Raw genomic sequence first — 14,436 nt, forward strand, 5'->3', positions numbered from 1 at the left:
TACGAAACCCTAGCGGCATGAACGCCGCCGTGGTCCACCGCCGTCACGACGTCGGGCGGCGTCCGTAGTCACCCACGCGCCGTGAAACCGACACCCCATCCCCGCCTAGGAAACCCTAGCGGCATCAACGCCGCCGTGGTCCACCGCCGTCACGACGTCGACCCCGACGTGCCCGTCTAGTCGCGAGCACCGACGGCGTCCGTAGTGACCACACGCCGTGTCGCCGGTGAAACGCCCAGCGCTCGCTCGCCGTTCTGTCCTGGTACGCGCCCTCCACAACGTCGGTGGCAGCAACGTATCGGCGTCGACCCCAGGCGAGGACCCCTCGACGGCGCAGAGTAGGTTAGGATGGCTCTTTTTGTTCTTTTTTTGATGATTTTGATTTGTCCATTGCATTTTTGTGCATTTTTGTAATGCAAAATGATTCCCTACTTAGTTAAATAAGAGAGGAGAGTAGTGACTTCTTAATGACCTCATAATGATTTTGTATGTTCAAATTTGTATGCATGCCACATAGTCATGTCACTGTTGACGAATTTACTGTATTCGCGATGATTTTTTGTGGAATGTTGGCATTGATCTCACACCTTATTTGTATGTGCATAGATGGAGCAAGTAACCGGATACGCCAGTGATGATTCCGGTAGCGATAATGGATCCTCGTCATTGAATGCGAACCAACCTCCCGGAGACAACTATATGAGTCAGGATGAATCGTACAGTGGTAATGTAAGTACCTTCAACGTTGACAAAAACATATTGAACAAAAACTAGTTATTTGACACTAACATGTTCTTTTAAATTTGTACAGGTACATGGCAATGCTGACGATGAGGAATATGATATAGATGAACAATTTTATGCAGATAGTGTGAGCCAGGTATGTTGAAAAAATTGTAGAGAAATGATTGACATTAAAATTGTATGACCACTTATGTTACTTTATATGTGCACAGATAAATGCTAATGGTGACAATGAGCGTAATAATATAGATGATGACAATGCCGAGAGCGAGGTCCATGCATCTCGTAGTGTGAGCGGTAGTCAAGTAAGTTCTTTACATTAATTTTGGTTAGTAAGAATATAAGAAGAGATTGACATGCAAGGTTATATGTCATATTTTGCAGGGAGGTGTTGATGGTCCTAGCGGGAATGATGAGCACAACGATGATGATCAGTTTGACCTTGACATGTGCTATGATGAATATCAGCAAGAGTCACTTGATAGGCATTGGGCAGTGATGGTAAAGACATTCAGGTCATTAGACGAGGTTTACACGTTCTACAACAAGCACGCGAGAGAACGTGGGTTCAGTATCAGGAAGGACTCGCTAAAATTTTCGAAGGATCGCGCAAGGACTCCGCGCTTGAGGAGGTATCTCTGTTCCGCCGCAGGAAAACGACAGGCCAAGTTCTGTACCATGGAAGGCCGGACCCGCAGGCTTAGACCGGAGAGTCGATTCTTATGCGAAGCCCATTTGACAGTTAAGCTTGATAAAAAGCTCAATCTTTGGTATGTCAGCAGTTTCTCCGATGATCACAGCCACACTCTTGCACGACCAGACGAAGTCCCTTTCCTCCGATCTCATAATCAGATGAAAGCATTTGAGAGAGCTGAGATCTTAGCTATGTCTGGAGCTGGGATAAGAAAACATATCATTTTTGACAACATCGTTAGCAGGTATGGGTCGTATGCAAAGTCACCATTTCAGAGGACAAAGTTGTACAACATGTGCTATAGGGAGAAGATGAAATTGCTTGCACAAGGTGATGTTGATACTGCCGTAGGAATCATGTTGACCAGAAAGGACAGAGATCCAGACTTCTTCTTTGAGCACATGGTTGACGCTGAAGGCAGGCTCCAAAACCTCTTCTGGTGTGATTCGCAGTCACGCCGGAATTATCTAGACTATGGTGATGTTGTTGTCTTCGATAGCACATACAAGATGAACAGGTATGGAATGCCGTTCATCCCTTTTGTGGGTCTGAACAACCACCGTTGCACTACTGTATTCGCCTGCGCCATTGTTTCAGACGAGACTGAGGCTACATATGTCTGGTTGCTTAACACGTTCTTGAAAGCTAACTGTCAGAAGAGGCCCAAATCAGTTATTACAGATGGAGATGCAGCGATGATAAGGGCTATTAGGAAGGTGCTTTCTGACGTGTGGCATCGTCTATGTTCATGGCATATTGAAAAGAATATGCAGAAACACCTCAACCACAAGTCATTGAAGGAGTTTAGGGCATTATTGTACTATGCCACTACACATAAGGTTTTTGAGGAGAGATGGGCCGCGTTTGTGCGCAAATGGCAGACGGAGAAAATGAAAACATGGCTCCATAGGATGTACAGGAAGAGGACGCTTTGGGCTGCATCATATTTGTCTGGTGGGTTTTTCCTTGGTATGCGCAGTAATCAGAGGAGTGAGAGTCTGAACTCCAGCCTGCACCTTCATCTTGACTATGGTATGACGATTGTTGACATGATTGTACACTACGAGAATTGTATTGTTCGCCTCCGTGAGAATGAAGCTTATGATGACTACACGGCCTCACAGACTCTTCCAGTAACAGTGACTGAGTGTCAGGCCATTGAGTCGTATGCTGCGAAAGCATTCACGCAGGCAAACTTTTATATGTTGCAACAAGATATGAAGAAGGTACAGGAGCTTGAGGTAATTGATAGACTAACAGGGACCGATAGTCAGAGATTTGTGGTTGCGTGGAAGAATAACAGGGATCACAGATTTAATGTGGACTATACGCCAGGTAACTCAGCAGAAACTATAAAGTGCAGTTGCCGAAGTATAACTCGCAAAGGGCTTCCTTGCAAGCATATTATTCATGTTTTGAATGCACTGAACTTACCTGTGATACCCAAGTGTTGTGTCCTGCGAAGATTCTCAAAAAAAGCACGAGCTGGACTGCCAGTGAAGCGCACCAGCGATTTGTTTGCGTGGGGTTGGTCGAGTGGTGATGACAGAGCTAGATATAGTGAGTTGACCATCAAATCTTCAGAAGCCTGTCATGTCGCATGCAGTAATCCTTTCTTATTCGACAAGTTGATGGCAGCTCTGGATGATATTATAGTGAATAAGGATATTCAGGGAAATGAAGATGATATTCAGCGAAGCTTCGTGAACAGTAATCAATTTGAGCCTAACCGAGATCATATTCTGGTTCGTGATCCAGTAAAGGTTTCCACCAAGGGCGCACCTAAGCAGAACAGTAGAGGTCGCGGTAAGGGTGGCCCAGATGTGACAAAAAATGAGAGGCCTAAAGCATTTGACGAGAAATCTGGACGAAAATGTAGCATATGCAGCGGCTCAGGTCATAACAGGAGCACATGCAGCAAAAATGAAGAGTATGTCTATTATTTGTTTATGTCAGTTTTGTTGTTTCATTAACGGTGCATTGATTCTCATATTTTTTTGTATGCAGCAACTGGGCTTGAAGACTCAAGTGTAGACGATGCGAGTGTTTTACCTCTTCCATTTATATGAAGAACATTTGTAAAATTTATGTTCGTGTTGAGTATTTTATGTGTGAAACATGATTATTGCGTACGGACCGTTGTCATTTCAGACTTGTTATTTTCTGTCAACTACAATAAAATTACTGTGGTGACAATTGTTATGTTGAGACAACATCATTGTTGATATAAATATTCACTATTCATTGTTTATTTTATGAATTCTGCATGTATTTACTACAGTCCCGTCGGCTGTCAAATATATCAAAATAGAAGAAGTACTCTGTGAACTGTTGTTGAAAAGAAAAGAAAAAAAATGCCCGCCCGTCTCCACAGCGTGACTTAGTAAGCCCGTCGTTATCAAGCCCAACGGGCCACTACAACAAGCGTTTCGGAGCACGCCGTGGAAACCAGGCCCAACAGGGCAGCATCGACGCGGCACATCGACGGGGTAGTAATCATAGGAGTTCAATACAACGACGGGAGCTGAGTATATAAACTAGTCGTCGTCGCCTTCGGCCGTCGAGGTGGGACTAAACTTGTGTCGGTTTCACTGGCGCGGCGTCTCAGCGGTGGTAACTGGGCCGGCCCATGGCGCGTCGAGCCGTCGAGAAGACCGCGCCGTCAATTGCCTTTTTGGGCCGGCCCACGTCACGTCGAGCAGTCGAGAAGACCGCGCCGTCCAGTGCCTTTTTGGGCCGGCCCACGTCGCGTCTGGCTGTGTCTAGGTCGCCCCGCGGCCGACGCAAGTTTAGTCCCACCTCACCGGCCGAAGGGGACGACGACCTGCTTATATACTCAGATCCCGTCGTTGCATTGAACTCCTCTGATTACTACCCCATCGATGTGCCGCGTCGATTCTGCCTTGTTGGGCCTGGTTTCCACGGCGTGCTCCGAAACGCCTGTTGTAGTCGCCCGTTGGGCTTGATAACGACGGGCTTACTAAGAAACGCCGTGGAGACAGGCGGGCATTTTTTTTATGTAAAATAATTTTTAAGTAAAACGCAGTGTGCTGCCATAGTTTAGTGCACAAAAATTTAACGACGACATGATTACATATAACTATTCGGCAACAAAAAACATATAAACAAAAAAATCATTATATAATATTTATGAAACGAAATATCATGTGGACATAAAAAAACAATTGGAAAAGTGCCGAGTCTATTACATATAACTATTCAAAAGCAGAGTCTATTACATAAAATTTATAAGCAAGTGCGCAAAGCGTTTGGAAAATAAAGTCCTCCAGTACCACCCAATCACATACAAAACTCCTCCGTGCCGCATCTATTTCTTCTTCTTTGATATCCGAATAACTTTGTTTTTCACTTCATCAAGCTTGTTTCTTTCCGAAAATATAAGTTGCGCAATCATTAACTCTCTTGAATCATCAATTGAGGTCTGAAAAAAATGGTGTTTGCACAGCGTTCATTGTACATCGTAGTCCAAACATGACTTGCGTACCTGTGAAAATAAGCCTGTCCATTTATCACCATCCCAATTTTGAAAGCATCGAAGGAGAAATATTCCACACGAATTCCTAGTGCATACAATTTACGAAAATTAAATATCTACTGTACATACAAGACCAACATTCTGTCGAAGTAAAAACTCACCCATCATGTTGTTTTGGCATGTCGTACGTTTGAATAGGCCACTTGGAAACATCCAGATAATTCACAATTCCGGTTGCATTTGCTTCTTGGATATCTTCTGCTAGTTGTTTTCTCTAAAGATATAATAAACATGGTGGAAAGCATGTCATTTAGTGTACTAAAGAAAACGAATGTTACCAAATGCACATTTGCAAGTTAAACCTACCAGGTCCTCAACGAGTTCTCTAGTAACAGTGTCAAGTTTTCCGGTCATCAACGAGTCAAGAACCTGAAACTCTCTTTTTCCGCTATGCATGACGACAGTAATCCAGTGATTATTTTGCTTGTTTAGAGGAATGTAAGTCTGCATCACAAGGACCATAAAACACAATCATCACATAATATCGTATGTATGTACCGTGTTAACAATCAAACTTACCTTTGATTTTTTGAAATACTCGTCCTCACATCTGTTCACGGGTCCATTACTATGCGACTCTGCTTCATAATCATTACCGGCGGTCTTCTTTCCGGGTCTAACGTGAAGCAACCAATGTATCCTCCAAGTTGTTAACATGAAACGATCATCATTAACTTTGTCGACCAAAAATGATGAGTATGCATCAATTACCTATAAATAATGTGTTAGATTTAACAATGGCATTTTCGAATGAATTGTAAAACAATATATGAAATTAACTTACGTTTCCACTTAGCCACTCATGGTTAATAATCTGACAAGCTCTCCTCACAGTGAGACCTTCTTCCATGCCATCATTGAAAATTGCTGTTTTGGCATGTTTTTGTAAATGCTCATGCGCACGCACGTACTTGATGGATGCTTTCACCACATCATACTCATCACCAGATTTGTTAACATCACCATTTTGGAACAATTCTGTAACGCACCACTCAAATACTTACAAATGCAAATACATAAATAATTATTACGCAATAACAATTAGAAACACAGAAAACTTACTTCCTTTGGCAGAACGTTTTGCACGTTTGTTTGGTTTAGGGACCACATAAGGAGACTTGACATGTTGTGATCCTCTGCGCTTGCGCCTGCCAGTAACCTCCTCCACTTCCTCTTGTACTCCTTGAGAACCAACCGACGCATGCGATGCGATTTCGTCCGTCTCTAAAGATGTGGCAGCTTTTTCATCTGATACTTCTGGTACTTGGACAGGATCATCCATATCACCCTTGAAACTATCCCAGTACTCAGGTGTGCAGTAAAAAGGTGTGTTTTCACGAGAAGTTACATCAACGTCGTTATCATCCTTTTGCAAATTCATTTTGGAAGGTGTACGAAACCGGTCTGAATCATCTTTTTGATATACAAACTCTTTTTGCGGACGTCCAACATCGTTTGAAGACTCATTAATGCGAGGTTCCCCTGGGGCCACTGCCTAACATGGCCGTCCTGCAGAAGCTTACCAATCTCCGATAAATAGAATCGTGAAGTGAATGCATTCCAGTTGAACTTCCTTATCAACTTAATATTTTGCACTAAGGCATAGTACTTTTTCGGAACGTATTCATGAGACACTGGTGCAATTATAGTTCCTAAGAGAACTAGAAATGTCATCTGAATAAAGTCATCATCAGTGCTCTTATCCTTCACAATCTTTTCTATGAGATCAGCAATCATGATCTTACCATTTTTCTTGCTAACAAAACTAACTGGTATTTTTTTGGTTGCTTTTTCTCCTTCAGTACTAAGAAACCCAAAAACATCCACTCCATTGTTTTTCCAACCAAATATGGAGTACACATCATCAGGCCTTAATGAAATAAGACCTTTACATCCAGCAGTACTTCCAGAACTCTCTTGAACCATGAATTTTTTGCTACTCGGATTGTAACTTTGGAGTAAAAAGTGAAGCAAAAAATCACGCATCCTTATCGATGGTATTCTAAACATGCCCTGCATATTCGTTTCATAAAACCTGAATTTCTGAGTTGGTGACAGTTTGTCAACTAGGCTAACCCACTTTTGAACAGAACATGGAATCACACCGTCGATATTCATACTGCATCAAATAGATTTCTGTCACATACCATCATATTGTTATGAGCCTCGTTGTATAAAAGAACTGGAAAAAAAACTTACACGACGGCGACGGTGGGAGAGGCACCGACGGCGTATAGTGGCGACGGGTGAGGGGACGCAAGCCGGCGCGGGCGCACCGACGGAGTTTGTACGATGGGGCGTGTTGGAAATATGCCCTAGAGGCAATAATAAAAGCATTATTATTATATTTCCTTGTTCATGATAATTGTCTTTATTCATGCTATAATTGTGTTATCCGGAAATCGTAATACATGTGTGAATAACAGACACCGACATGTCCCTAGTGAGCCTCTAGTTGACTAGCTCGTTGATCAACAGATAGTCATGGTTTCCTGACTATGGACACTGGATGTCATTGATAACGAGATCACATCATTGGGAGAATGATGTGATGGACAAGACCCAATCCTAAACATAGCACAAGATCGTATAGTTCATTTGCTAGAGTTTTCCAATGTCAAGTATCTTTTCCTTAGACCATGAGATCGTGTAACTCCCGGATACCGTAGGAGTGCTTTGGGTATGCCAAACGTCACAACGTAACTGGGTGACTATAAAGGTAGACTACGGGTATCTCCGAAAGTGTCTGTTGGGTGACATGGATCAAGACTGGGATTTGTCACTCCGTATGACGGAGAGGTATCACTGGGCCCACTCGGTAATGCATCATCATAATGAGCTCAGAGTGACCAAGTGTCTAGTCACGGGATCATGCATTATGGTACGAGTAAAGTGACTTGCCGGTAACGAGATTGAACGAGGTATTGGGATACCGACGATCGAATCTCGGGCAAGTAACATATCGATAGACAAAGGGAATAGCGTACGGGGTTGATAGAATCCTCGACATCGTGGTTCATCCGATGAGATCATCATGGAGCATGTGGGAGCCAACATGGGTATCCAGATCCCGCTGTTGGTTATTGACCGGAGAGTCGTCTCGGTCATGTCTGCTTGTCTCTCGAACCCGTAGGGTCTACACACTTAAGGTTCAGTTACGCTAGGGTTGTAGGGATATGTATATGCAGTAACCCGAATGTTGTTCGGAGTCCCGGATGAGACCCCGGACGTCACGAGGAGTTCCGGAATGGTCCGGAGGTAAAGATTTATATATGGGAAGTCCTGTTTCGGGCATCGGGACAAGTTTCGGGGTTATCGGTATTGTACCGGGACCACCGGAAGGGTCCCGGGGGTCCACCGGGTGGGTCCACCTGTCCCGGGGGGGGGCCACATGGGCTGTAGGGGGTGCGCCTTGGCCTAATGGGCCAAGGGCACCAGCCCCACATAGGCCCATGCGCCTAGGGTTTATGGGGGAAAGAGTCCTAGGAGGGGAAGGCACCTCCTAGGTGCCTTGGGGGGGAGGGAAACCCCCCTTGGCCGCCGCACCCCCTAGGAGATTGAATCTCCTAGGGCCGGCCACCCCCCCTTGGCCCTCCTATATATAGTGGGGGAGAGGAGGGACTTCATACCTGAATGCCTTGGCCTTTGGTTGCCTCCTTCTCCCTCCCCAACACCTCCTCCACCTCCATAGTGCTTAGCGAAGCTCTGCCGGAGTACTGCAGCTCCATCAACACCACGCCGTCGTGCTGCTACTGGTGCCATCTCCCTCAACCTCTCCTCCCTCCCTTGCTGGATCAAGAAGGAGGAGACGTGGCTGTTCCGTACGTGTGTTGAACGCGGAGGTGTCGTCCGTTCGGCGCTGGTCATCGGTGATTTGGATCACGTCGAGTACGACTACATCATCACCGTTCTTTTGAACGCTTCTGCTCGCGATCTACAAAGGTATGTAGATGCATCTAATCACTCGTTGCTAGATGAACTCCTAGATGATCTTGGTGAAACGAGTAGGAAAATTTTTGTTTTCTGCAACGTTCCCCAACAGTGGCATCATGAGCTAGGTCTATGCGTAGTTCTTCTTGCGCGAGTAGAACACAATTTGTTGTGGGCGTAGATTTGTCAACTTTCTTGCCGTTACTAGTCCTTTCTTGCTTCAGCGGTATTGTGGGATGAAGCGGCCCGGACCAACCTTACACGTACGCTTACGTGAGACCGGTTCCACCGACTAACATGCACTAGTTGCATAAGGTGGCTGGCGGGTGTCTGTCTCTCCTACTTTAGTTGGAGCGGAATCGATGAACAGGGTCCTTATGAAGGGTAAATAGAAGTTGACAAATCACGTTGTGGCTTTAACGTAGGTAAGAAAACGTTCTTGCTAGAACCCTAATTCAGCCACGTAAAACTTGCAACAACAATTAGAGGACGTCTAACTTGTTTTTGCAGCAAGTGGTTTGTGGTATGATATGGCCAAAGTTGTGATGAATGATGAATGATCTATATGTGATGTATGAGATGTTCATGCTATTGTAATAGGATTCACGACTTGCATGTCGATGAGTATGACAACCGGCAGGAGCCATAGGAGTTGTCTTTATTCTTTTATATGACCTGCGTGTCATCAAGAAACGCCTTGTAAATTACTTTACTTTATTGCTAAACGCGTTAGCCATAGTAGTAGAAGTAATAGTTGGCGAGCAACTTCATGGAGACACGATGATGGAGATCATGATGATGGAGATCATGGTGTCAAGCCGGTGACAAGATGATCATGGAGCCCCAAGATGGAGATCAAAGGAGCTATGTGATATTGGCCATATCATGTCACGTTTATTATTTGATTGCATGTGATGTTTATCATGTTTTGCATCTTGTTTACTTAGAACGACGGTAGTAAATAAGATGATCCCTCACAATAAATTTAAGAAGTGTTCCCCCTAACTGTGCACCGTTGCGACAGTTTGCTGTTTCAAAACACCACGTGATGATCGGGTGTTTTATTCAGACGTTCACATACAACGGGTGTAAGACAGATTTACACATGCAAACACTTAGGTTGACTTGACGAGCCTAGCATGTACAGACATGGCCTCGGAACACAGAAGACCGAAAGGTCGAGCATGAGTCGTATAGAAGATACGATCAACATGAAGATGTTCACCGATGTTGACTAGTCCGTCTCACGTGATGATCGGACACGGTCTAGTTTAACTCGGATCATGTAATACTTAGATGACTAGAGGGATGTCTAATCTAAGTGGGAGTTCACTAATAATTTGATTAGTTGAACTTAATTATCATGAACTTAGTCTAAAATCTTTGCAATATGTCTTGTAGATCAAATGGCCAACGTAGTCCTCAACTTCAACGCGTTCCTAGAGAAAACTAAGCTGAAAGACGATGACAGCAACTATACGGACTGGGTCTAGAACCTGAGGATCATCCTCATAGATGCCAAGAAAGATTATGTCCTACAAGCACCGCTTGGTGACGCACCCGTTCTCCCTGCGGAACAAGACGTTATGAACGCTTGGCAGGCACGTTTCGATGACTACTCCCTCGTTCAGTGCGGCATGCTTTACAGCCTAGAGCCGGGGCTCCAAAAGCGTTTTGAGAGACATGGAGCATATGAGATGTTCGAAGAGCTGAAAATGGTTTTCCAAGCTCATGCCCGGGTCGAGAGATATGAAGTCTCTGACAAATTCTTCAGCTGTAAGATGGAGGAAAACAGTTCTGTCAGTGAGCACATACTCACTATGTTTGTGTTGCATAACCGCTTGACTCAGCTGGGAGTTAATCTCCCAGATGATGCGGTCATTGACAGAATCCTCCAGTCGCTTCCACCAAGCTACAAGAGCTTTGTGATGAACTTCAATATGCAGGGGATGGAAAAGACCATTCCTGAAGTATTTGCTATGCTGAAATCAGCAGAGGTAGAAGTCAGAAAGGAACATCAAGTGTTGATGGTCAATAAAACCACTAAGTTCAAGAAAGGCAAGGGTAAAAAGAACTTCAAGAAGGACGACAAGGAGGTTGCCGCGCCCGGCAAGCAAGCTGCCGGGAAGAAGCCAAAGAATGGACCCAAGCCCGAGACGGAGTGCTTTTATTGCAAGGGAAGCGGTCACTGGGAGCGGAACTGCCCTAAGTACTTAGCGGATAAGAAGGCCGGCAAAACCAAAGGTATATGTGATATACATGTAATTGATGTGTACCTTACTAGTGCCCGTAGTGGCTCCTGGGTATTTGATACCGGTGCAGTTGCTCACATTTGTAACTCAAAGCAGGGGCTGCGGAATAAGCGGAAACTGGCAAAGGACGAGGTGACGATGCGCGTCGGGAATGGTTCCAAGGTCAATGTGATCGCCGTTGGCACGCTACCTCTGCATCTCCCTTCGGGATTAGTTTTAAACCTTAATAATTGTTATTTAGTGCCAGCTTTGAGCATGAACATTGTATCGGGATCTCGTTTAATTTGAGATGGCTACTCTTTTAAATCTGAGAATAATGGTTGTTCCATTTTTATGAGAGATATGTTTTATGGTCATGCTCCTATGGTGAATGGTTTATTCCTTATGAATCTTGAACGTGATGCTACACATATTCATAATGTGAGTACCAAAAGAAGTAAGGTTGATAATGATAGTCCCACATACTTGTGGCACTGCCGCCTTGGTCACATAGGTGTCAAACGCATGAAGAAGCTCCATGCTGATGGACTTTTAGAGTCTCTTGATTATGAATCATTTGACACGTGCGAACCATGCCTTATGGGTAAAATGACCAAGACTCCGTTCTCAGGAACAATGGAGCGAGCAACCGACTTATTGGAAATCATACATACTGATGTGTGCGGTCCGATGAGTGTTGAGGCTCGCGGTGGCTATCGTTATGTTCTCACCCTCACTGATGATTTAAGTAGGTATGGGTATATCTACTTAATGAAACACAAATCTGAAACCTTTGAAAAGTTCAAGGAATTTCAGAGTGAGGTTGAAAATCAACGTGACAGGAAAATCAAGTTTCTACGATTAGATCGTGGAGGAGAATACTTGAGTCACGAGTTTGGGGCACACTTAAGAAAATGTGGAATAGTTTCACAACTCACGCCGCCTGGAACACCTCAGCGTAATGGTGTGTCCGAACGTCGTAATCGCACTCTGTTAGATATGGTGCGATCTATGATGTCTCTTACCTATTTACCGCTTTCTTTTTGGGGCTATGCTTTAGAGACTGCCGCATTCACTTTAAATAGGGCTCCGTCGAAATCCGTTGAGACGACACCGTATGAATTATGGTTTGGGAAGAAACCTAAGCTGTCGTTTCTAAAAGTTTGGAGATGCGATGCTTATGTCAAGAAACTTCAACCTGAAAAGCTCGAACCCAAGTCGGAAAAATGCGTCTTCATAGGATACCCAAAAGAAACTATTGGGTACACCTTCTACCTCAGATCCGAAGGCAAGATCTTTGTTGCCAAGAATGGGTCATTTCTGGAGAAAGAGTTTCTCTCGAAAGAAGTAAGTGGGAGGAAAGTAGAGCTTGATGAAGTATTACCTCTTGAACCGGAAAATGGCGCAACTCAAGAAAATGTTCCTGAGGTGCTAGCACCGACTAGAGAGGGAGTTAATGATAACGATCAAGATACTTCTGATCAAGCCCCTACTGAAATTCGAAGGTCCACAAGGACACGTTCCGCACCAGAGTGGTACGGCAACCCTGTCTTGGAAATCATGCTGTTAGACAACGGTGAACCTTCGAACTATGAAGAAGCGATGGCGGGCCCGGATTCCGACAAATGGCTAGAAGCCATGAAATCCGAGATAGGATCCATGTATGAAAACGAAGTATGGACTTTGACTGACTTGCCCATTGAGCGGCGAGCCATAGAAAATAAATGGATCTTTAAGAAGAAGACAGACGCGGATGGTAATGTGACCATCTATAAAGCTCGGCTTGTCGCTAAGGGTTATCGACAAGTTCAAGGGGTTGACTACGATGAGACTTTCTCACCGGTAGCGAAGCTGAAGTCCGTCCGAATCATGTTAGCAATTGCCGCATTCTATGATTACGAAATATGGCAAATGGACGTCAAAACGGCATTCCTTAATGGTTTCCTTAAGGAAGAATTGTATATGATGCAGCCGGAAGGTTTTATCGATCCTAAGAATGCTGACAAAGTGTGCAAGCTCCAACGCTCGATTTATGGGCTGGTGCAAGCATCTCGGAGTTGGAACATTCGCTTTGATGAGATGATCAAAGCGTTTGGGTTTACACAGACTTATGGAGAAGCCTGCGTTTACAAGAAAGTGAGTGGGAGCTCTATAGCATTTCTCATATTATATGTAGATGACATACTTTTGATGGGAAATGATATAGAACTCTTGGACAGCATCAAGGCCTACTTGAATAAAAGTTTTTCAATGAAGGACCTTGGAGAAGCTGCTTATATATTAGGCATCAAAATCTATAGAGATAGATCGAGACGCCTCATAGGTCTTTCACAAAGCACATACCTTGATAACATATTGAAGAAGTTCAATATGGATCAATCCAAGAAGGGGTTCTTGCCTGTGTTGCAAGGTATGAAATTGAGCTCAGCTCAATGTCCGACCACGGCAGAAGATATAGAAGAGATGAGCGTCATCCCCTATGCCTCAGCCATAGGTTCTATTATGTATGCCATGCTGTGTACCAGACCTGATGTTAACCTTGCCGTCAGTTTGGTAGGAAGGTACCAAAGTAATCCCGGCAAGGAACACTGGACAGCGGTCAAGAATATCCTGAAGTACCTGAAAAGGACTAAGGAAATGTTTCTCGTTTATGGAGGTTACGAAGAGCTCGTCGTAAAGGGTTACGTCGACGCTAGTTTCGACACAGATCTGGATGACTCTAAGTCACAAACCGGATACGTGTATATTTTGAATGGTGGGGCAGTAAGCTGGTGCAGTTGCAAGCAAAGCGTCGTGGCGGGATCTACATGTGAAGCGGAGTACATGGCAACCTCGGAGGCAGCACATGAAGCAATATGGGTGAAGGAGTTCATCACCGACCTAGGAGTCATACCCAATGCGTCGGGGCCGATCAAGCTCTTCTGTGACAACACTGGAGCTATTTCACTTGCCAAGGAGCCCAGGTTTCACAAGAAGACAAGGCACATCAAGCGTCGCTTCAACTCCATTCGTGAAAATGTTCAAGATGGAGACATAGAGATTTGTAAAGTACATACGGACCTGAATGTAGCAGATCCGTTGACTAAACCTCTCCCTAGAGCAAAACATGATCAACACCAGAATTCCATGGGTGTTCGATTCATCACAATGTAACTAGATTATTGACTCTAGTGCAAGTGGGAGACTGTTGGAAATATGCCCTAGAGGCAATAATAAAAGCATTATTATTATATTTCCTTGTTCATGATAATTGTCTTTATTCATGCTATAATTGTGTTATC

At 44.3% G+C, this 14,436-nt stretch overlaps 1 protein-coding gene across 1 annotated transcript; it reads right to left on the reverse strand.

Moving 5' to 3' along the window:
* Positions 1 to 5,091: 5,091 nt before the first annotated feature.
* On the reverse strand, positions 5,092 to 5,844 carry LOC119309114. The gene is made up of 4 exons (XM_037585188.1): positions 5,779 to 5,844; positions 5,514 to 5,705; positions 5,301 to 5,438; positions 5,092 to 5,208 (listed from the first exon to the last, which is right to left on the reverse strand). Exons 1-4 carry the CDS (start codon positions 5,842 to 5,844, stop codon positions 5,092 to 5,094), a joined length of 513 nt encoding a protein of 170 aa, XP_037441085.1.
* Between the last annotated feature and the right edge of the window lie 8,592 nt (positions 5,845 to 14,436).

The sequence above is a fragment of the Triticum dicoccoides genome, chromosome 5B (genome assembly GCF_002162155.2).
Source record: "Triticum dicoccoides isolate Atlit2015 ecotype Zavitan chromosome 5B, WEW_v2.0, whole genome shotgun sequence".
Classification (NCBI taxonomy): domain Eukaryota; kingdom Viridiplantae; phylum Streptophyta; class Magnoliopsida; order Poales; family Poaceae; genus Triticum; species Triticum dicoccoides.

Bases quoted from the DNA above. Each gene is read 5' to 3' on its own strand.
- LOC119309114 (XM_037585188.1), bottom strand. From the start codon at position 5,844: ATGGAAGAAGGTCTCACTGTGAGGAGAGCTTGTCAGATTATTAACCAT. The intron at 5,439-5,513 runs GTAAGTTTGATT...CTTGTGATGCAG, and splicing joins AGTATTTCAAAAAATCAAAG to ACTTACATTCCTCTAAACAA. The intron at 5,209-5,300 runs GTAGGTTTAACT...TTATATCTTTAG, and splicing joins GAGAACTCGTTGAGGACCTG to AGAAAACAACTAGCAGAAGA.